The 23,996-nt window shown below is 35.3% G+C and overlaps 2 protein-coding genes across 2 annotated transcripts; one reads left to right on the top strand and one right to left on the bottom strand.

The window, feature by feature from the left end:
- Positions 1-752: 752 nt before the first annotated feature.
- LOC100796737 (peroxidase 17) lies at positions 753-4,207 on the top strand. The gene is made up of 3 exons (XM_003540503.5): positions 753-1,247; positions 1,315-1,506; positions 3,561-4,207. The coding sequence occupies exons 1-3, from the start codon at positions 1,041-1,043 to the stop codon at positions 4,179-4,181; spliced, it is 1,020 nt and encodes a 339-aa protein (XP_003540551.1). The 5' UTR covers positions 753-1,040; the 3' UTR covers positions 4,182-4,207.
- Positions 4,208-4,548: 341 nt separating this feature from the next.
- Positions 4,549-16,218, bottom strand: LOC100796211 (SCY1-like protein 2). The gene is made up of 14 exons (XM_003540502.5): positions 15,468-16,218; positions 15,159-15,263; positions 14,151-14,261; positions 13,371-13,553; positions 12,607-12,733; positions 9,488-9,549; positions 9,305-9,391; positions 8,859-8,945; positions 8,168-8,281; positions 7,935-8,063; positions 7,394-7,456; positions 6,190-6,351; positions 5,940-6,058; positions 4,549-5,816 (listed from the first exon to the last, which is right to left on the bottom strand). The coding sequence occupies exons 1-14, from the start codon at positions 15,957-15,959 to the stop codon at positions 4,871-4,873; spliced, it is 2,787 nt and encodes a 928-aa protein (XP_003540550.1). The 5' UTR covers positions 15,960-16,218; the 3' UTR covers positions 4,549-4,870.
- Between the last annotated feature and the right edge of the window lie 7,778 nt (positions 16,219-23,996).

Raw genomic sequence — 23,996 nt, forward strand, 5'->3', positions numbered from 1 at the left:
GAATAATTTCTATTGTGATAGATAAATTATGATTGATAATCAATATTATCGTTATTATTATATTTATTTGAAATTATGTTTGGCAATATATTTTTATAAGTGATTATTTTAATATTATGCTTGTAACGATAAAAAATGATAAAAATTTATCTTAAAATTATATTTTACCCTTAATAATAATTTATTGACATTTTGGTCATATAAGATGTATTGACATTTAGGTTCAAAACAAAATTATTGACATTTTCCTCCCATAAAAAACATTAACATTTTTGTCGAATAAAAAATGATTGACATTTATGTGCAAGAATGATATCTTACTAATATTTTCGTCCAATCTAGTCTCATGACCACATTAACAATCATTTTAGTGATAAATTCGTCTCTTTATGTCACATAAATTATTTTATTAACAGTAACAGACGAAATTTGACAATCGAATATATTTATTACATTTTTTATATTTTTGAGAAATAAATTTCATATTTTCTTTAAGAAGATATTTATCAGCGATTTACAAATTCAAAAATAAATGTGAGTATTTATGCTTTTTATTTTTTATTTTCTCTCCTACTTGCAAGCTAAAACTTGTCACTTTTTCTTTCCTTTTCTTCCTTTTGATGTACTTTTTTCCCCGAAAACAAACGCATCCTACTAGTGTTTCCCAACAAGAAAAGGACTAAATTGCAAAAATAATAAGATACCGACTCTTCCAGAAAAAACGCATCCTGCAACATGATTTGGACACGGGTTTTGGATCTGTCTGGCCATGACCCATGAGTCATGAGAGGGAAGCAAAAGCCTTAAATTAAATGGGCAAGTTGCAAAAAAAATATTTATCATTTCATTCCTATAAAGTGAGTAATCGTGTCCTGTCAGTAGATATTCCAAAAATGATTTTTCATTAAAATTAAAAACAATTACTTTATCCTCCTCCAAACTCCAAAGTGAGTAACCATATATAGCCACCCTCTCTCCTCCGATCACTCTCCACTCCAGTGTGGAAAATCAAAACAAGGTGCCATCTTTGTTTGTTATACATGACCATGGCCATGCCCCTGTTTCTGATGTTCCTTCTTCTGCACATAGCTTGGGTGGCATCGTCGGATCTCCGACCTGGGTTTTACTCAAAAACATGTCCAAAAGCGGAACTCATAGTCCGAGATGTGATGAAGAAGGCCCTTATGAGGGAACCCAGAAGTGTTGCCTCTGTTATGCGCTTCCAGTTCCATGATTGCTTTGTCAACGTACGTACTAGTAATTTGATTTTATTTAGTATCTTTAATTTAATTTTACTTTTACTCTTTTGTGAAGGGGTGTGATGGTTCTATGTTGCTTGATGATACACCAACGATGCTGGGGGAGAAATTGGCCCTCTCAAATATAAATTCGCTGAGATCGTATGAAGTTGTCGATCAAGTGAAGGAAGCGCTCGAGAAGGACTGCCCCGGAGTGGTTTCCTGTGCTGACATCATAATTATGGCATCTAGAGATGCTGTCTCTCTGGTTCCTTCCTTCCTTCAATTTCTTTTCTTCTCACCCTAAATTGCACTCTCTCTATCTCCACCACTAAATAATTTCTAAATTAGCTATTTTAATTTAATCATACTTAGAAAATACATGACAACTTTATCATACATTTTAAGTACAATATTAAGTAAATTTACACTGTTATAAAGGTTAATAAATTTGTCTTACAAACGCGTAAGTAGAAGAAAGTACTGCTATAAAAAAAACCTTTTATATTATTAATATATTTTAATTAAATTATTTGTTTAAACTTAATAATACTGTGCAACATATATAAAAATAAAATAATTTTTTTATATGAAGCTTGGAATGCAAAAGGACAGTAGCAATAGGCTAGTCACCCCAACTATTTTGACACCCCTAGACTACCACTCAGCACCTCGAATAACATTAAAATAAAAGAGAGAAAAAACCAACAAAGCACGGAGGAATTAGACCAAAACTCATAATAACTAATAACCAAGAAATGGGTTAGCAAAACCTACAACTAGGTATATGATCTGTTCTGAAAGAAGTCTTCCAAAATAAAAGACGGATCAAGATCCCACACCAACTAAAAAGAGAACACGAGTTAGCCCCAAAATTAGCCAACTTGCCTGCGTAAGAATCTCCTAAAATTAAAAAATTCCTACCTAGCTTAATAAGTATCTTAAGTATTTTGTGAAGAAAACATGAAATGAAAAATTAAATGTATTTCTTACTTTTCAAAAAGTTTAGTAAAAATAATATATTACTTTAAGACAATATAGAATTATTTCCATAATTACTATTTCCATTTATTTTTATTTTTCTACCTTTAAAAGAAAAAATATACAATGTATTATAGGTTAGACCAAAATAAATAATAGAGATGATATTAGGACGTTAAAATTAATTTTAACATAAACGAGGATATATATTACAGTTTTTAATCTATGTAAAAAAAATATTCTAAATGAATAGTAGATAATAAGAATGGCAGTAAAAAAAGTAGATAATAAGAATGGAAAGTATATGCAGGTTAAATGCAGTTTCATATTTATTTAAAGTGTATCTGATACTATTTTAAATCATATATTAATGCCATGTAGTAGTAGCATTCTTCGGTTTCTTTTCATATGTAATTTTGTGTAATTGCACAAGGATTAAGTAAACAATTAATGAGTCAACCAGGTCCACTGCACATGTATTATGGCAAATTTGAACGAAATTCAATTTTAAATACCACTTTTTTCCCCTTAGAATTTAATGTGATGTAATGTTAGCGCAAATGTTTGTACGAGCATTTATTGTGGTGTTACTGCATCATTAAATGGATTAATTATTAACATATTAAATGCATTGACAGTTTAATTTTTTAAAACATTAACAACTCATTATAATTAAATCAATTTATATTTGAGATTGTTAAGTGGTCTTCTTTATTTGGGGATTCTGAATTTGGAATTAAGCCTTTTGATTATTTCTCATTTTAACAACTAATTCATAATTAAGAATGGAGGAATGCTGTTGTACTCTCTCTCTCGAAAATTCTATATTTGATTAGAATTTATTAGAAAATATTAATTTTGGTAGGTTTTACTTTTCATTTAATATAAATTAAGAGAGAATTATTAAATGAGAAACAAAACATAATAAAAAACATAATAAAAATAGTGATTTCTAATAAATTTTAACCAATATAGAGTTTTAGAAAGAGAATGTCATAAGCATTTTTCTTAAGAATGTTAAAGATGATGCTTGGATTGAATGTTTTTTGTTTTCTATTTTCAAATAAAACATAAAATAAGTGTAAAAATATGTTTGTTTGAAATTTAGAAAATATTTTCTCTAAAAATATTTTCAAAAATAGAATTAAAACTGAAAACAAATCATCGTTTTGAGCTTATTTTGAAGAAGTGAAAACGCAGTGATACCTTGAGTATTTTCTTCTCAATACATGTTTTCTAAATCTTAAAAAATTAAAATGAATTTTTTTCAGAAAATAAAAAAAAAAAAAAAGCCTTTTGGTGGTAATTCTATATGCTAAATGTTTTTTACTTGCATTGCAGACAGGTGGACCTGAGTGGGAGGTGAGGTTGGGAAGATTGGACAGCTTGAGTGCTAATCAAGAAGACTCAAACAACATCATGCCAAGCCCAAGAGCCAACGCAAGCTCTCTTATTGATCTCTTCCAGAAATATAACCTTACTGTGAAAGACCTAGTAGCACTCTCAGGATCTCACTCTATTGGCCAAGGTCGTTGTTTCTCCGTCATGTTTAGGCTATACAATCAATCTGGAACTGGAAGGCCTGACCCTGCCATTGACCCTAGCTATAGACAATACCTTAACAGGCTATGTCCACTGGATGTTGACCAAAATGTCACAGGGAACCTTGATTCCACGCCTCTCGTCTTTGATAACCAATATTTCAAGGACTTGGCTGCTAGGAGGGGCTTTCTCAATTCTGATCAAACACTCTTCACATTCCCCCACACAAGGGAGTTTGTGAGGTTATTTAGTAGACGCAAAACTGAGTTTTTCAAGGCATTTGTGGAAGGAATGTTGAAAATGGGTGACTTGCAGTCTGGTCGACCTGGGGAAGTTAGGACTAACTGCAGGCTCGTCAATGCTCGCCCGATTAATTTGCTGCTTCAGTCTCCACACAACATGGAGAGTAACGATAAATAAATAAAAAATAAATGCGTGTCTCTTCATATTATATGTTATCCAAATATGAAACGAAATATTTTCACTTCCAAATTCAAATGTTTAAGAGTGTTATCAAAAGAATCGTATTTGAAAAATTAAATGCAGCCTATTTCACTTCTAAATTCTTCTTCCAAACATGTAAAAATTACATAAGTCCTCGAGTTACAACCAAAAGCTGAAAGTCAACTTCAACAGTTATAAAAACAAAGTCTCTGCCTCTTAGGCATTTCAGTTCTCCGATATGATAGCTAACGAGCAAGATAGAGGTAGAGATCGTTTCTTCACCCACAAACAATTTCTATTATGCTAGTCGTACATAGTGGAATTCAAATCCTTGGTACAGAAGTTACTTCATGACAGCCTTTATTATTTTCAACCCAGTCACAGTAATCAGGACTTTTCTGAATACACTTTGCCTGATGCCCTAAGAATGAAGTATGATGCGAGGACAAAAAAATCAAAAATATTAATCCAAATTTTGCAAAATCACTATAGACTAAGCAACATACAACAAAACCTTTACAAAGAGTAGCCGTCCCTTAAAACATGTTGCCTGGCAAGATTTTTTGAAATCTCCCTTCACAAGCACTCAACACAGGATGTTGCATAAAATGTACAATCTCAACAGTAACTCACCCTAATACATGAACAACAATAGATGCAAGCTATCACAACAAATCCAAAAGGGGTGGCTGCTCAGCATGTGACTTGGTATGAGAGGACCGAGTGGTTGAAGCAGCTCCCCTCCCTCTTCCTCGTCCTCTACCCACAGTGGTTGAAGGGGGTGGTGCAAGTTTAGGTGCAATTTGTTCATTCTTGTTGGAAGAAAATATTGATCCAAGATCTGTTGCTGTTGACTGAACATTATTATATGAAACATTCGATGCTGGAAAAGCTTGGCTTTGTTTTAGGAACCCAAGAGATTTCTGTTGTCCAAGGCCACCAGTATTCAGGCTACCCGTTGTTGAACTAGCACTCCTTGAGTTCAAACTAATGGACTCGGCAGAACTTTGGGAATTAACAGGCCAACTGTTGCTAGTTTGGGGAGCCATATTGCTTGAAGTGCTTGTCATTGAATTAAACCCAACTTTGTTTAGTGGCATTCCTAAAGTACCATTGTTGGATATTCCAGATCCACCTGATACTGAGCCATTAGGATGCGGAGGCCAATCAGCAAAAGGATCATCAGATTCAAGATTAGATGTGGATGAAGTTCCTGCTGCTATTGTCTGCCTTTCAGTATCACCAAATTGTGGGGTAACACCAGAAGATGCACGAGGTGGCCATTCTACATCCACTGACGGACATGACTTGGCTGTTTGCTTAGCAGATAAAGCCGCTAAGGACAAATGCTTTTGTAAAGATGTTACTTGATCCACAGGGTTGCCTGCCATAGATTGACTGGTTGCATCAATAGAATTCTGGATCGAAGAGGCAGTGCCCTTTGGTTTGGGACCCCAATCTTCATCCCAAGAGCTGTTTTTTGTTGAAGCAGGTACAGAGCTGCTGCTTGTCCGCGTGGCTTCAGATTGAAGGCCATTAACCACGGGAGATAGTTTTATCTCTGGCGTTCCAGAATCAGTCACAGCCACTCCTCGCTTCTCTTCTATTTTGCTGTACAGAGCACAAAGTTCAAAAAAAAAATTAAAGAGAAGTTTGTCAGAGATTAAGGACAATGAGGAAGACAGATAACAAAAAATAGAGGGGCTTAATTTTTTTTAAAAAAGAAAATATTACTGGAGCATATCCTTGACAAAGAGCATATATTTGGCAAACTGTTGAACATTCAATTGTTGAGCAGTCAGCAGGGGTATAAGCAATGGAAGAACATGCTCAGCTACAAATTCTACTCCATACTGAAGAGGAGAAAAAAAAAGACAAGTATGATTCCAAATACTATTTAGCAACAACTCCAAATATCGTTGATCATAGCAGTCAATAATATAAAAAACTGTGATTTATGTCAGGCTCATCATTTGAAATTTACCTGCTTGAAAATAGAATTTGCAACCCCTAGGGTACACATAAGGGTTGGAGGGGAGCGGTCAACAGCAGTACAGCGTTGAATAGTTTGCAAGATGTCCAAGACAGCATGTTTATCAAGTTGATTAACCATGTCTCCTAGGCACAACAGCGCATTGACTCTAACCTGTCAAACCAAATAGAAAAATACAGACAACAGGTTTGAATATAAGGTGACAACATTGTCAAACTAAAAGGTCCTACCTAAGATTGAAGAGGAAGAAAAGAAAAACATGATTTTATAACATGAAAGGTAACACCCTACCTATTATATAAAATTATATTCAAGAACACACACACATATTAAATAACACAAATAAGCCATAACAATAACAAAATTACAATCACATCTAGCATTTAAGTATGTTCTATGCATAATAGATACAAGTTTGTAAGGACTATGTACAAGCCTTTGTAACGATACAAAGGGTCCTAACCCCAAAAGACAAGCCTTGTAAGAAAACAAAGGGCTTTTAACCTATCAAGGATAAGCCTTATAACAAAACAAAGGTTTCTTAAACAGCTAAGTTAATTGTTACAACTCTCAACATTAATATGAGGAAAAAAATGAGATTAAGTGGCAGAAACAGGGGAGCCACAAAAGCATCACTCATAGACCAGCATAGCTCAAAATTTTAATACCCAAAAACAGATTAGCATGCTCAGAAACCAGAATGCAACAACAGAGGAAGGTTGCAGTCACAGAATCCAACCAAAAATAGTACATTCAGAAATCATTCATACAGAAACAAAGGCACCAGAAATCAGTCACCTCTCACATCCCAGAACCCATCCAGTGTACAAGATCATAGTTGAGCTTCAAAAACACAGTAGCAGCAAGGGTTCAAAGAAGTAGAAGCCACACCACTAACTCAGCAAGGGTTTGAAGAATGAAGCTTAAACCTCACACAGATGTTTATAATGCAACTTGAAATAAGATAATAACAACAGTATTGCCAATGGAATGTTCACATGTTAAATGGAGGAAATATGTGGAATATGCAAAAATATGATATGAAACTTTGAAAAGAGCTGATAACTACCATTTGATTTACCAATAATAAGGATCTAATTATTCTGACTAAATTAGGTTTGGATGCAAAAAAGACACCACATATATGTCAACCTGAGGCATTGCAAATAAAGATAAAATCTCAAACAAAACATACCGTCGCAACTGTTGTTTTAAGTGCTAATCCATGAACACGGGGCAAAACCACTTGTTTCACGAGCTGAAAGGAAAAACCCAAAAAAAAATGAAACATAATAGATATCTTACTTCAATACTAAACATTTGAGTTGATTTTTTTTTAAAAAAAAGTGTCAAGGATTATGGGCTGAACAACATTAGGGCCATATAATAATATAAGCCTCAAGGGGGAAATAAGGTGACAATTAGTATAGTAGGAATATTCATTTTATTATTATTGGGCTTTGGCCTGGGCTTGTACTAGTAGGACTAGCACTTGACTTAACTCACCTAAGTAGTAGCATATTAGGTGCATTAAGTTATTGTATTTGAACTTATCAATCTCATAATACATTGTTAGTTGTTATTCTCTATTTCTCTTTTTCCATGTCCAAACCATAAAGTTTCGAAGTCCCCAAAAGTTGAAACAATAGTAATAACATGTGATACAGATTCAATGGCAAACATGTGATAGTTTAAAAGAACTCAAGCCTACTCAATAATTAGAAAATAGCACTCACCTGGGCATCTAGTTGTTTGACAAGGGATACAGATTTTTTCAGGACCTCTTCTTGCAAACGAGCATCAGTATCATCATAGGCCCGAACAATCATTGGAAGAACATGTGAAACTAAATGTTCTTGACTAGTCTAAGAATAATAAATGGAAAAATAAGTAGCGAATAAACATAGTCACTAGATACAGAGATTTTTCAATCATCAAAATAAAGAAACTGATATAAACTCTCAACTACCTTGTTTATTATAAGCTCAGCATGCTTCACAAGCAGTAATAGTGTCTCACCAGCAGCAGAACTAAGGACAGGGACAAGGGCTGGAAGTGTTGATTGCTCAAAATCATTCTTGTCCTGAAAAATAAATGATTTTTTCCATTTTGTGTTAATGAATTTCTTTTTCATCAAAAATAAAAAAAATAAAATAGCAATCCATTGTGCACTTATGTAAATCTGGTTTACTGATGATACACTGCCCTTACTTATCACAAACCGAAAACAGATCAACTGTCGCAACTTGCAACTAAATATTAACTCATTTCACCATAACAGACCAAATCATTCATTTCCTAAACTATAGATCAAGATAAAGAAAAGAACAAATGGTTTGCATCTAAATAAAGCAAGGAGACACATGCAAATAAAAAGAACAAACGGTTTGTAATCACATAGTTAATATTTTCACTTGGTTTAATAAGCAAATTATGCCATTAATTTTAAGATATATTGATAGAGTAGGCAAAAAAAACTAGTACTATGAAATTAAATGACAAATGATGTATATTTTCAATATAGTGGTGGATTTTGTGAAATATTCACCCTACAAAACAATATTTCTTGGTGCAATATTGATTTTTAATTACAATGCCGTCAGCACGAGCACTAATTTAGGTATTCTATGGAAGTGAAGAAAAGAAAGAGATATTAGTACCTGAGACTCTGCAATGGTTAGAACCATTGGTAAAATCATTGGCTGTATCACCACATTCCTAAGCTCTGCACAAAGTGGTGGAAGGACCTGTATGAATTATATTTGTCCAAATTACATTCACGACAATAGTGAAAAAAACATAACTCAAAATTCAGGAGAATTCAGAGTCAAGAAGTAATAACATTTAAACACATATTTGGGAAAACAGCATAGCATGAGTTTAACACGTGCAATATAAATTCAAAATCCATGAAAGATTGAGAGACCGTATTGGCTATCGAAGTTATAGGACACAAGACAAAGTAATAGACAGAGCAAGAGTATCCTGACTTATACATGCTAGCACGAGTGTACAAATTATGTATGCTGGGAGAAAGACCTGACATAAAATTGACTAGCAGAAGTGAAAACACATAAATTTCATAACCAAACAGCATAGAGCATACCTTATATCGCAATACGCGCGAATCAAAATCTTTCCACATATCTGACAATGCTTTTAAGAACTCTGACTTCTGCATGTTATCTCTTTCCTGAAGGAAAGGAAGACACATCATCAAGAACTTCAACTCTAAAATTTGCATGTTAACATTTCGTAATGCTAAAAGGCTAAACTAGAAAAATCTTACAAGCATGTGATCAAGGAAGCGTAGAGCACGCAACCTAGTGTCATGCCTAAAAAATGGTGAGCCTGCAAATATGAGAAGCATATATACTGTCAAGATTATGACCATCTAAAAGCTCCAACTACCAGCAGAGACACTATATTAATTGCAATGTTCAATGGTAACCGGTTGATTATGAGTTACTTAATCCTGAAGAATTACACATGCAATCCTAATCAAAAACACTTCATGGGTTAATGACTGTCATATAAGTTTTACATAATCAAAGTTAAACTAAAACACCATTTTGAGTCACCCTTGTAGCATGAGATATTAAGAAATCTTAATAAATTTATAAATTGGAGTTTTGATCTCATACGAATTGTCACAACCCTTTTCATTTTTTACAAAAAATGCTGCAGCTGCAGTTGTTAGGTGAGTTTGTGGTTTATCAAAAGATCTTGATTGTTATTTAAGGAGGTTTGAAACCACTTTCCATTAATCAAATTGTGTTAACCTAATTTCTTGATACACAATAAGCGTAGAGAAACACTTCAATTGACATTTGACAATATAGAGTTTAGGTCAAAAGGTGAAAAAAGAGAAAGGAGGCTCTTGATAATATTCTGAAATAGATATTAGTCCGATACCATAGTTATCAATCCCTAATAGTAGAACAATAATGAACAGCCCCAAAAATGCTATAGCAGGTACTAGGAATGGATGCCATCTGATAAACAGAACCAGCGACCAAGAATCATAAAATGGACTTTCTCCCTTTCCCAGGTATTTGAGAGACCTGGCTCCCTCCCTCAATTCCTATTCCAAGTCTAAAATCTGCTCACTATCTATACTGTCCTTTTCACCAAACCTTAAACACAATGTTTTAAGAAACCCATAGGCCTGCTGATTAAAGATTTCATCACCATGCCCCCCCCCCCCAAATGTTTTAAAAATTGGTCCGGCCAACAAACCGGTCAAGGCACTCAGTTAATGGGTCAATGGTCAAATCGGAGTCTCATTGGTCATAATACTGGTTTGACCCGGTATATATTAAAAATTATAAAAAAATAATATAACTAAGTAATTAACATAATTTAATCATTCAATACTCTAAATTTAAAATGGTTGTAATTATAAAGTACCTAATATCCCAAATAACAACCAATATTCGTGTCAATACAAGTCCATAAACAAGTTCCAAACACAAACAAACTTCCAATGTCTTATAAATAAGCATAAGTTCACAAAAGAAAACATAGAAAAGGTACATAACTTTTTTTATTAAAAAAAAGCACTCGGTTCAACCAAAATTCACTCCAGTTCAACCAAAGACTCACCCGGTTCAACCAAATACCCACTCCATTTCAACCCATGTCACAGTGATTCTAATACATTTCCAATCCTTGTAGTGAACCGAACCAGTGTGACCACTGGGTTTGGTCAGACCGGCCGGTTCATAAAACGCTGCCACCCGCCCCACCCCCCCACCCGCCCAATTGTATGCAAGACCAAGATCCACTTTCACATGTAACTATTTTGGAAGATCAGCAGCTCCCATTTGCTCAACCTTGTCTGAGAAACCCCCATTTGTTTAGTAATTGATTCTTCTTATTGATTCTTTGGGCATAATCTATCATCTAGGGTGTAACTTTAAGTTAGACCTAAACACTTCCCTCAACATGTTCAAGAAGATTCCTCAAAAGATACTCTGGATCTGTATGACACAAGGGTCCTACATAGCTGCAACAAGCTCAAATGATGGTAGTTGAATCAGGATTAAAATTGTAAATCGGAAGGCCCAATTTCTGAATTGCAAATCGTAAGATCTGTGATCAATAATAAATCAGAGCATATACAAACTAACAAGACATATTAAAGCACATTCATGATCAATAACTATAAAAATAACTCTAAAATCATGAGATGCACGAGTTCTGTTAAAATTTGCTATAACTAAAATTAAAAATTAAAATAAATATTCTGCTATTAAATTTATTATATATTAATTATTTGAAGTTGAAAACTATAACAGATTTTACAATGTTTTATAATAGATTTTATGATAAAAAGATACTAAGCAGTAAGTAAGAGAAAAACAATTCACATCAATTATTATTTTTTATTTGATACTAGACAATACTTAAATATCACGCCAATAATAAAGATTAAAACTTAAAAGTTAAAAATGATTGTCCTAAGTTGAAAGTCGAAACACAGTCTATGACTTGCAACTAAAAGACAAAAGTTGCTAAAGTAAAAACAAAAATACAATACATTGTCGTTTAGGGTTAGGCCGGTTAGGGCTGTGATTCTGATCATCTCTTTTCTCTGAACAGCTAGATGCAAGTGCAGCCATGAGTGGAACAGAAGTTAGGATAGCAGTGCAGCGTGACTTGCCCACTCCGCTTAAGCCAGGCATAATGGCCCTTTGAGGAGCAGCAGGGTGCCGCAACTCCTTAGGCCTAACAGATCCTACGCAATAATCGTGTAATTTTTCACTAGATTACAATTCAGGTCTGATTCATGCAATTCAAGCGCCGAAACGATTAGCTCACTGATTCATATCACAAGCTGCTCAAACCGTATCATATCACAGATCGTGCAATACTGATAACTACGGCTCAAATTAAGTCCTATCAATGGTTTTTGATACCATGCTGATATTATAGGATTACAGTTTGGGTGGGAAAGGAGGAAAATAAAGGAGACTCACAATAATATTCTGAATGAATGATATATAAGATTGATATTTAATGTGATATAATACAAAGTTACAACTATTTACACTAGTTTACTAGTGCACTACTAGCAGCACTAGCCTAGATCAATTAAACTACTAACGGGTCTAATGTTCTAACTTCTAAGTTCAAACTATAATGTTCGAACTTCTAAAAGTTCAAACACCTCCTAAAATTTCCAGTCAAGGTACTCAAAAGTCATCTGAAATGTAGAATGATTAATTGGTGTCATGTCTGACATGATCAAGACCTTCCTCTTCAGATCTGACACCAAATTTTTTAATTGATGAACACCTATTAAAATTTCATTTACAAGGAACTCCCCAAGAAAACTATTTAACTATTTTGATGTCATGCCTTTTTTCATTTAAGAAATGTACTGTTTCTCCAGGCTATCTTTACCTGTAAAATCCATTGCTGTTGGCCTTGAAGACTCATTTGGAGAAAGCATCCTTTGCAAGTCAGGAACCAGTTCTGATGGGATAGATGAGAATGCGTCACTGGATAAGTAAGTCAAGGTATTCATGTACTGCATAAGTACAAAACCAAAATTTCTTATTACCTTCAAATGACTAAAATAAAATAGCCTACATTGTTGTTATCAAGTAATGAAACTGATCACTTTCACCTCTTTCTGTTTAAATACATAAGAAGTATATGCCAAAAATGAAAGAGAACCATTTTTTTCATGGTAGCATACAATTACACGGATGGCATATAGTGAAATTTATTCAATCATTAACAAAAACATATTCTCTCTTTTAGAGACAAGACACATGCAACCATCACTGAATCTCCAATCAGAAAATTCGAAAAGAACATTGACAACTTTAAAATCAATGCAACTTAATTTAAGTATTGCTAGCATTGAATTTGATTATTGAGCTGAAGTAGTATGTTAGTACTTATATATTGAAAATGACACCTAGAATACTAGCTTATGTCGCTAACTAGTTTAGCTACTAACAAACAACCTAATGGCAATTAGCAAGAGAATCTTTCCTTTTTTTTTTTTGGGGGGGGGGGGGGGGTCAACACTAGATTTAATTTGGGCCACAATAAACCTCTGTCCACAAGTTGTGCTAAATTATGTTTCTTTTATTCATTTATTTCAGATATCACAACCAGTTTTTGGAAAGGGTAAAAAAAGAAGGATTTGTATGTACCATCTTCACATTGTTGTGGCAGTCAAACAAAGGCTTGCGGGCAATTAAATGGTAGGCAAGGCATCCAATACTGAAAATATCAGATGAGCACCCAGCCGAAGACACAGTGCTCCTCACCAGCTCAGGAGCAGTGTAATTAAGTGATGGCTGAAGTGGCAAAATAGAGTCCTCAACATCATATTCCTGTACAGCAGTCAAAGTGAAATATGATACAGGTCATTTAAGCAAAACTTACTTTGCTCCTGAGGATGAGAATAAGATACAGACATAAAATAGTATAGTTTTTCATTTAGGAATGATAACTTTATTTGGCCTTTCTTATAAATCATAGTTTAGATCCAGATATTACAAATATAATCTAGAAAATCATATGCCACAAGGCAAAACTATAGACAATCATGTACCAGGAAGAATAATTGCACAGGTATGATTACAAAATGCAGAGACGTCTGCTAGCAGAAGTATATAAGTTTGCTAGAAGCAGAAATTTGTGTCTAAGAATAATCAAAGGAAGAAATATTGAGATCCTGATGAAGAAGAAACATATAACATATACAAAACATATAACATAATACAAGATTATATGATTGGTAATATAACACTGAATTGATCAAATAGATATAAAAATATTTAGAGATGAGTTAATATTATAAAAAAATATATATGTGCATCATATTACAGTATTTAACATGTCAAGTGAACAAATTTAATGTAGTTTTTTTTTTTGGTCAGCACAAATTTAATGTAGTAATTCTTAATCTTATCAATTTTTCCACTCACAGCATAATGGAAGGGTTGCAGATTAGATGAGTCACCAGAAGTCTGAGTAGCAGAAACTGCAAAACCAAATCCAGCCAGTTTCCAAGCTCCACTCAAGGTGATCAGAATGTTCTGCAAAGTATAAATTTGTATTCAATGAGCCAATCTTAAATTTCACAACGGTGAAATAGAAAAGGATGAGTGTGACAGGTTAACTATCAACCCAATAAGTAATCTGTATCAACAGTGATTGGTGCAAAATGAAACTTCAGCAAGAATTTCAAAGAGCCAAAAATATTTTTTCAATTACGAAACTATGAAAGTAACATTTAGAAATACATAGATGCCACTAACTGGCACAAGGCTTTGAGAAACAGTCCAAAACCACGATATCAGACATGTCAAGGTTTTTGCGGTATTCACAACCACAACACAACTGCAATTTTGACTGCAACAACCACATTTGCCCGATAATATTAAGAAACATGATGAAACCACAACCACAATTTAAAACCTTGCACTAACATTATTTATTTGTCAGAATTTCTTTTATAAAAAAGAAGTGTCATAATAAAAAGAAGGCTTAATTGCAGTTTTTGCCCCCAAAGGTTTACAATGTTGCAAATTTTGCCCACATGTAGAAAAACCGCCACAATTAATGAAAAAAATTATAAATTGTCTTAGTTGTGGCAGTTTAAAGGAAAAACCGCCATGAAATATATTAATTGTGGCGACTTCTCTACGTGGGAGCATAACATGCGATATTTTGTAAATTGGGAGGCAAAATTTGCAACATTGCAAAACTTGGGGGCAAAAATTTGCAATTAAATCTAGAAAGAATTAAGGGGGAAATAATTAAGTCAAAGCAAGATTTTGGCGGCAGTATCAAGACTTTTTGGGCATCACCTCGGGTGTTATGCTACATGGGGGCATCAAGATTTTGGCGCCACATTTCCCGTAATATCATAAAAACTACAACCATTGTGGCAATTTAAAACCTTGAGTCTAAGTAATGTGAAAGATTATCACCTCGGGTGATATAGATCGATGAATAAGATGAGCATGGTTGTGGAGAAAGTCGAGGGATTCTGCTATCTGAAGTAAACCATGCTTTACCTCCAAAATTCCCATTTCCTGCAAAGCATAGGCTCTTTCATGAGAAACTTACTATCATTTGACTAACAAATTTCAATTGCAAGGTATTTATTTGACATTTTCCTAAATTCAGGGACTACTGTGACACCACTTGACAAATTGAAGGACTAAAAGATCAAGTGGAACTAGTAGATCACGTAAGAAAACGAAAGGATATAATAGGGAATTGAAAAAAAAGGGTACCATTCCCCTGAGATCTTTAGGAAGATTAAGAATATTGTCGACAATGCCAAGAGTATTGGCAGCGGAAGCAAACAAGGGTTCGGTGACCATAGCCATAGCATTCTTGCTCTCGTCGAGGGCCTGGACGACGTGAACGACACCGGGATGCCTGAGGCGGACGAGCTTGGAGGCATCCATCCGAATCAAATCTAGAAAGGAATCCTCAGCGGCCTTGGTGAGGCCCGCGCGCATTCGGGCCTCGGAAAGAGTGCGCTTGTCCAAGACCCACACACACACCACCGGATACTGGTGCTGCCGCGAGGGATCACGGGCCCGGCCCGAATAGAGCCTCCAGGCGAGCCCGGGCCCCGCGGAGCCGATCTGGTCGAGCAGCTCGTAGTCCTGAAGTGCCTTCGGGCCCGTCACCTCCTGCACCGTCGTCTGCACTGTCTTCTCGATCACCGCCGCGGTCTTCGCCAATGCTTGGGTTAGGGTTTTCATATTCAGCGACATTTTTGGACGTCAGGAGTCAAGGCACAGCTCCCTCCAATTGAATTGAGATTTTGAAGATGGATTTCAGATTCAGACTGACTGTGCCCCGATCACGATCACGTCACGGCAATTTCCACTCTCTCTCTCTCTCCTCTCTTTCTCTCTTTATATTTCTCCGATCTTACAAGTCACCTCCTCTTCTCTATCCCCTCTTCTCATGTAGCTTCGCCCGTTTGGTTTTACTAGTCAATTTTGTCCTCCTTCCTTGTCTGTTTCTCCAACAAAATTCTCCCATTAACCCTTCTAATGTTTTATTACAAATATTACCATAAATAAATCTAAAATCTTAAAAAAATGTTTAACCCATAGAATAAAAGTATTATTAATTTAAAAAGGAAACTTTAAATTTATTCTTAAAAAAGATGATTTCATGTCTCCATAATTTGCCAAATAATCTAAATATTCGTAAGACTCTAAGATTAATAGTTGAATTGTTAACAATGTTTCATCTTTAGATAAATTATGATGAATGTTAATGGATTCAATGGAGGTTGTTATCAGAATATATCATCAATTAACGTCAAGTATTGTATTATGCATGAGTATGAGTATGTGAAGTTTCATTCTAACATTATAAAGACATTGATCATCTTCGTATGTCATATATATTTGTGTGTCACCTATTATGTTTTCTTGTATTATTTAAGTATGAATTGTTACTCTTACCCCTTTGTTTGTTTGGGTGAGTGTTGTACCTACATAGTGTATCAAGGTCTTTTCCTCTTCATATCTTTAATAGTGTGTAATATTTATTTTCAATCTTTATTCTCTTGAGTTTCTAAAAGGTGAGATATTTGTAAAAGATATTTCGACGCTTGAGTCAAAAGACTAATTTAATAATAAATGAGCATGATAAATGATGGTGAACAATTGATTTACCTTAAAGAATCTAATCCTTTTATATGTACCTTAATAAGCCATTGAAACTCTTTGTGCTAAAGACATTGAATCCTTTTATAGTCAAACAAAAAAAAGGCAACGACAACAAGGCCAAACAATAAAAAGCACAATAATTTTGAGGATGGTGTCTAACTCAAAAGATGAGATAATATAGTCTTTAAAATAAACACAACAGAACAAATAAAAAAAATGGAAAATTCTATTAACAAAAATGAAGTGCTACATACTCTACCAATTTTCAACACACTTTTTTATTAGTTAAAATTGAATCTTTTTAGTTTGCAAATGAACTCAGCCAGTAAAGTATAAAGTGTACATATTTAGTGAAATCTACATAAATTTCACCAAATAAGAAAGTGTACTAAAACTAAGTAGAATTTAAATTTTATTCACTCAGCCATCATCATTGGGGTAATCGCCATCATCATTGGGTGGGGTGGGACATAATAACTCAGCCTTTGAGGGAAGAGGGACTGGGAGTTTGTAAAGCTAAAGAAATGAATACAACTCTCTTAGGGAAACATGTGTGGTCTCTATTGCATGATCAACATAAGCCTTGGGTTCGGATGTTAACACACAAGTAATAGAAGGAGGATAATGTTTTCCTTACAAAGGAGTATAAGGGTTGCTACTACACATGGGCCTCAATTATAAAGGTGGCTTACATCCTAGAACCTGGTTTCAAATTCAGAGTTGGGAGAGGAGAGACTTTTGTTTGGTATGACAGGTGGAGTTTGGTGGGACATATATGTTCCATGATTGACTATGTCCATCATCAGGATGCCCACTTGAAGCTAAAAGGCCTTTATCAAGATGACGAATGGCAATGGGATTGGTTGGCAACAGTGTTAACTCAGGAGGTCAGGGAGGAGTTCATGTCACTTTATTTGTGTCCTACTACGGAGGACTTTATTATTTGGGATGCTTCCTCTGATGGTTGTTACACGACTAAAATTGCTTACCAATGACTCACTTCTCAAGCCATGTATCCCTTGGTGGCTCTACAAGCAACGGATCCTGGATGCGGTCCATCAACATCCCTCAGCATATAAAATTCTTCTTGTGGCTCACTAGCCATAAGAGTTTTCCCACAAATACTTTTCTAACCTTTAGACATTTGTCTACTGATGAGTTTTGTTGCAGGTGTCTTGATCAAGAAGAGACAATCCTTCACATTCTCCGCGATAGCCAAAAAGCTCAACAAGTTTGGCATTTTTTTCATCATGCTCTACAAGTGGATTTTATGGAGCAAGACAGTGCAACTTGGCTCCAACATCATATGGCACTAGCCCAAAAGTTTCGTTGTTTGCTATCACTTGCTGGTTCATTTGGAGGTGTTGCAATTCCTTCGTCTTCAATAGTGAAGACTGGCAAAATTGGCATCTTTTTTCTCAAGTTTTTGCTACACTCGACATTGGTACGCGTCAACGGCGTGGAGGCAATATGGACAACTCAATTATCTATATTTCATGGAGTCTGCCATCACCGAATTTCTTGAAGTTAAACATTGATGGTTCTTCTCTTGGGAATTCGGGCAAAGCAGGCTTCAGAGGAGTAATTAGGAACACAACTAGTGAAAGGGTAATAGGTTTCTACGGATCATGTGGGGTTACTACATCCCTTCGTGCAGAACTCTTTGCATTGGTTCATGGCGTTAAACTCGCATGGCCCCTGGGTGCACATCATATTATATGTGAAACAGATTCAAAAAAGTCGCTTTAATTTGGAGCTTATCAATCTCGGAGTGCATTCATGTCATCCATATGCAGCTCTCATTATAGAAATTCGTTCCTTTAAGCAACTACCATGGAATATCCAATTCTCTAACACTTTTCGTGAAGGAAACAAGATAACTGACTGGTTAGCAAAGCAAGGTGGCAGCTTTAGCTTCCTACATGAGGGTAAAGGTTGGCCAAGTTGTTTTGTCGCTAGATTTCAGTTATATATTTGATTTATTTAATGCATCAATATTCTAATATAAATATATTATAATAGGGAAAAATTTTGTTTGAGGGCGAGCCCTGTGCAGCGGTAAAGTTGTGCCTTGGTGACCTGTTGGTCATGGGTTCAAATCCGGAAACAGTCTCTTTGCATATGCAAGGGTAAGGCTGCGTACAATATCCCTCCCCCATACCTTCGCATAGCGAAGAGCCTCTGGGCAATGGGGTACGCTAGTTTAGGGAAAAATTTTGTTTGGCATACTACTGAAACTTGCTTCTATTGATGGAGAGCAGCAAAAAAGTGATTTCTGGCTTCAGGTAGGGCAAGATGTGCATCCAGATTAAAATATGCAGTGTGTGCGTATAATCATACACAAATGCTTGCAAATTCATGTCCTCAATATAAGTTTGCGACCTTGTAGTGCATGTGGCTCTATGGTGAAGTATCATGTATTTTCTTCTTTATGTCATTGAGTTCCACAATTCGGGTTGCGAGATATGCTCTAATCTGAATGAATATTGAAAAAATGCATATCAAAAATAAATTTAGTAATGTTGTATTTTGACAACAAAAATCAATAATAAAGAAGGTATGACATGATATGATTCGACCACCTTAAATCACGAAAAAAATAAACTTAATCATCAATTTTGCCTCCAAATTATTTTAAAAGATTAGAGCATGATATGCTCTAATAATGAGTATTGAAAAAATGCATAGCCATGATAAATTTAGTAATGTTATATTTTGACAACAAAAATTAATAATAAAAAAGGCATGATATGATTAGACCACCTTAGAAGTACATATCGTTCTTCAATAAGAGAAGCTGATACCGAAATACAACATCTGATGAAGCTTCTCGAACGTGATCAATACATTCATTGGCATAGATTAAAGGATGAAGTTGTGGTGCGTGATCTGTTTTGGTGTCACCCAGATGCAGTAAAGTTATGCAATGCATGTCATCTGGTGTTTTTTTATAGATAGTACCTACAAAACAAAAAGGTACAGACTCTCACTACTTGACTTTGTTGGGGTGACACCAACGACGATGACATTCTCTGCTGAGTTTGCATATCTGGAGGGTGAGCGTGTTAATAATATTGTATGAACTTTGGAATAGTTTCGAGGTCTATTTTTAAGAAATGATCGTCTTCCTGTTGTTATTGTCACTGACAGAGACCTAGCACTGATGGATGCAGTGAAAACTGTATTCTCGGAGTGTACAAACTTGTTGTGCAGGTTTCACATCGATAAGAATGTCAAGGCGAAGTGCAAATCTTTAATCAGTAAAAAAAAATGCCTGAGACTATGTGATGGATAACTGGGGTACTTTGGTTGATTGTCCGTTTGAACAAGAATTCATTGAGTCCTTTCAGAAGTTTCAAATTGCTTGTTCACCTTGGCCAATGTTCGTTGACTATGTTAACGACACATGGATTATCCCCCACAAGGAAAAATCTATTACAGTCTGGACGAATAAGGTCATGCACCTAGGCAACACAATAACAAACAAGTATTAAAATCTTATTTTTTCTAGTAAGGATTATTAATAAATGGTATTTAATTGTTGTATATTTTTCATGTTTGTTGTGTATTTTAAATGTAGGGTTGAATCAGCTTATTGGGCTCTAAAAAGAGTATCACAAATTAGCCTTGAAGACCTGTGTAGTGTTTGGGATGCCATGAACAACATGATCACGCTGCAACACGTTGAAATTAAAGCATCCTTTGAAACCAGTATGCATGTGACTCGACATGTATTTAAAAAAAACCTTATACAAGAGGCTTGTTGGAATGGTTTCAAGGAATGCTTTAAATGAGATTGCTGGCGAGGTTGAGCGTCTACGTTATCTCGGCAATGATCCCTCTTCTTGTGGTTGTGTGATGAAAAGCACGCTCGGTCTTCTTTGTGCATGTGAGCTTTCTAGATATACTGTTGGCAGCATCCCAGTGGATTTAGTCCATATGTTCTGGAGGAGACTTTGCTTTTCAGACCAAGGGTTATGTGAGGCTGAAGTCAGCATCAAGGAAGAGATTGAGACCATATCTAAAAGATTTGAGGAACTTGATGTGTGTGGCAAACTAACTCTCAAGAGTAAACTTCGAGATATTGCATACCCTGATCATAACTCTATGTGCCATCCTCCGTCAAAGGTCAACACTAAAGGCGCACCGAAGAAACCGATGAAAAGAAGTCAAAGATCCACAAAGCGTGATCCATCTTATTGGGTGTATGTTGATGCTTTTCATTCTGTTCAAAGCAGCAACTCTTCAGTGAAACGTAGTGCATCATCTTCTGAACCGCCGAAGCCAACAAGGATCATCCCGATGTTGGATCAATTTGTGCCATTTATACAGGATTTCATTCACAAAGCATGACATTTTTTTCTCTTAGAAGTCCACCACCACTCGATTCTTCTGTGCACCACATGATATGTGTCGATCATGTCTTTGGAAATCATTTTGTTCAGGTACATTGAAGGTAGTTAGTCTAAGAATTATGCAATCACTTCCCTGGTTCATTAGAGTTAATAATGTTTGTTCACGCACAACAGGTTTATTTGAAAGACCGTTGTCCTTTACCACCTTTAGTGTTGTTGTGGTCAACCAATTGTTATTCTCAGGCAAAGCAGTGGACAACTCCATATATTAGTAGAATGCAGCAGTACACAAGCTTGATGTTATTCAAAAGAGACTATGTCGACCTAAATGAAGACTAAACATACATTGTTTATCTAATTGTATTCATTATGCGATATAATTTGTTGTAAGCCATTAAAGGATAATTATTAAGTACTCGTTACATTAAGAAAAAACATTAGTTGGTGCAAACAAAATCAATTACGCATGTATGATACATCGTTGTCATAATTGACAACACATAATGATATGCATGCGTACTAAAGTTTGAGCGTGACACGACATTGACTTAGTAGGAAACATAAACACGAAACATGTTCACGCGTGTTCTTTTGTAAAAAAAAGTGAAGCAATCTGTCGGTGAGAACCATGCATATATATGAGACACGGCAAACGCTAATAAATCACACATTATCTTGCTTTCACATAATCTCCCAATTGATCCACAAAGTATGACATTTTTAGGAGAAACTAGCAGTCAGACGATTGTCAACTCAAGGTTAGGTTTCATTTTTCCAAATGGATCGATTATTCACAATGATAGTGGGGTTTACTTCCAAACTTCCACTCCGGTGCCCATTCGAGTACCAAATAGCTGTGATTTTGCAAGCCTAAAAACCAGAATACACAATACCCTTCAGCTAATCGACAAACAATTTTTGGATGAAATTCACTACCGCCAACCATTCACCCATACAGGTAACCAAATTCTCTTTCAATGTATGTAATTGATAAATGATGACGATGTCAACACAATGTTAATGTGTAATGATCAATTTTCATGTGTTGGTCCGATTGAGTTATTATACATCGTTGGAAGAACACCAGATGAAGTAATAAACTTACTTGAACGCACTATGACCCCTACTCATGACGCGCTCTTGTATTACAATGGGAGATGGAACATGCCACCCCAGAAAAAATTTGTAGGATGCGCGTTCACAAGAAAAAATCCAAAGAAATTTGAAATTCCTTCAGGATGTACCCTCGATGAACTGAAGGATTTGATAAAGCAAGTTGCACCTAAAGGGATTCCCCCTCATGGAATTCACGATTCACAAGCGGTAAGACGATTGTTTTTTCGACAATCAGGACATTTTGAGTATTCAGATAAAGTTATAAAATATGAAATTAATGAGCTGAAAACCAACAATGAAGTGCTGAAAGTGTTAGTACAGTCTAACCATTAGAAAAAATATAGGTCAATAGAAATTTTAACTATTTTTACTAAACATGGTATGGAATTCGAAGACGATGTGGATGCCAGTCCACTAAATGAATGAATGCAACATTGTTGTTTTTGTTTTTTATATAACTTTTATCTGTTTGTTTATAGCATGTATGAATTCCATAATAAAATTGAAGGGTGGAAAATTTTTTTCTTAATTTCGCGCTTGTTTTTTTGAGGTGTTATTCGGTGGAACCGGCTGACGATATTATTTTTTTGGAATTTTTTGACGTCCAAACATGCGAAGTAGCACCCCTTGAATGTCTTAGGGGACTCATGCATAATTTAAAAAAAAAAACCCCAAATATGGGTACTTGAACATGTGTGAAGGCTCCAAATCCTTTTTTTTAAATTTCGTGCTTGTTTTTTGAGGTGTTATTCAGTGGAACCGGCAGACGATATTATTTTTATTGGCTTCTTTCACGTCCAAACATAAGAAATAACGCCCCTCGAATGTCTTAGGCGACTCGCGCATAATTTTAAAAAACCCCGAACATGGGTACTTGAACATGTGTGAAGGCTCCAAATCCTATTTTTTTTTAATTTCGTGCTTGTTTTTTGAGGTGTTATTCGGTGGAAACGACTGACAATATTATTTTTTTTGCTTCTTTGACGTCCAAATATGAGAAATAGCGCCCCTCGAATGTCTTAGGCAACTCGCGCATAATTTTAGAAAAACCCCGAACATGGGTACTTGAACATGTCTAAAGGCTCCAAATCCTCTTTTTTTAAATATCGTGCTTATGTTTTGAGGTGTTATTTAGTCAAACCGGCAGACAATATTAATTTTTTTGGCTTCTTTGACGTCCAAACATGAGAAATAGCGCTCCTCGAATGTCTCAGGCGACTCTCGCATAATTTTAAAAAACCACCGAACATGAGTACTTGAACATGTGTGAAGGCTCAAAATCCTTTTTTTTTAAAATTTCGTGCTTGTTTTTTGAGGTGTTATTCGGTGGAACCAATTGACGATATTATTTTTTCTTACTTCTCTGACGTCCAAACATGAGAAATACCGCCCCTTGAATGTCTTGGGCAACTCGCGCATAATTTAAAAAAAAACCCGAACATGGGTACTTGAACATGTGTGAAGGCTCCAAATCCTTTTTTTTTTTTAATTTCGTGCTTGTTTTTTGAGGTGTTATTCGGTGGAACCAGTTGACAATATTAATTTTTTTTGGCTTCTTTGATGTCCAAACATGAGAAATAGCGCCCCTCGAATGTCTTAAGCAACTCGCGCATAATTTTAAAAAACCCCGAAAATGGGTACTTGAACATGTGTG

The sequence above is a fragment of the Glycine max genome, chromosome 12 (assembly GCF_000004515.6).
Source record: "Glycine max cultivar Williams 82 chromosome 12, Glycine_max_v4.0, whole genome shotgun sequence".
In the NCBI taxonomy this organism is placed as follows: Eukaryota; Viridiplantae; Streptophyta; class Magnoliopsida; order Fabales; family Fabaceae; genus Glycine; species Glycine max.

Bases quoted from the DNA above. Each gene is read 5' to 3' on its own strand.
- LOC100796211 (XM_003540502.5), bottom strand. From the start codon at position 15,959: ATGTCGCTGAATATGAAAACCCTAACCCAAGCATTGGCGAAGACCGCG. The intron at 13,554-14,150 runs GTGAGTGGAAAA...ACTGCTGTACAG, and splicing joins TGCAACCCTTCCATTATGCT to GAATATGATGTTGAGGACTC. The intron at 6,059-6,189 runs GTAAATTTCAAA...TCTCCTCTTCAG, and splicing joins CAAATTCTATTTTCAAGCAG to TATGGAGTAGAATTTGTAGC.
- LOC100796737 (XM_003540503.5), top strand. From the start codon at position 1,041: ATGACCATGGCCATGCCCCTGTTTCTGATGTTCCTTCTTCTGCACATA. The intron at 1,248-1,314 runs GTACGTACTAGT...TCTTTTGTGAAG, and splicing joins TCCATGATTGCTTTGTCAAC to GGGTGTGATGGTTCTATGTT. The intron at 1,507-3,560 runs GTTCCTTCCTTC...CTTGCATTGCAG, and splicing joins CTAGAGATGCTGTCTCTCTG to ACAGGTGGACCTGAGTGGGA.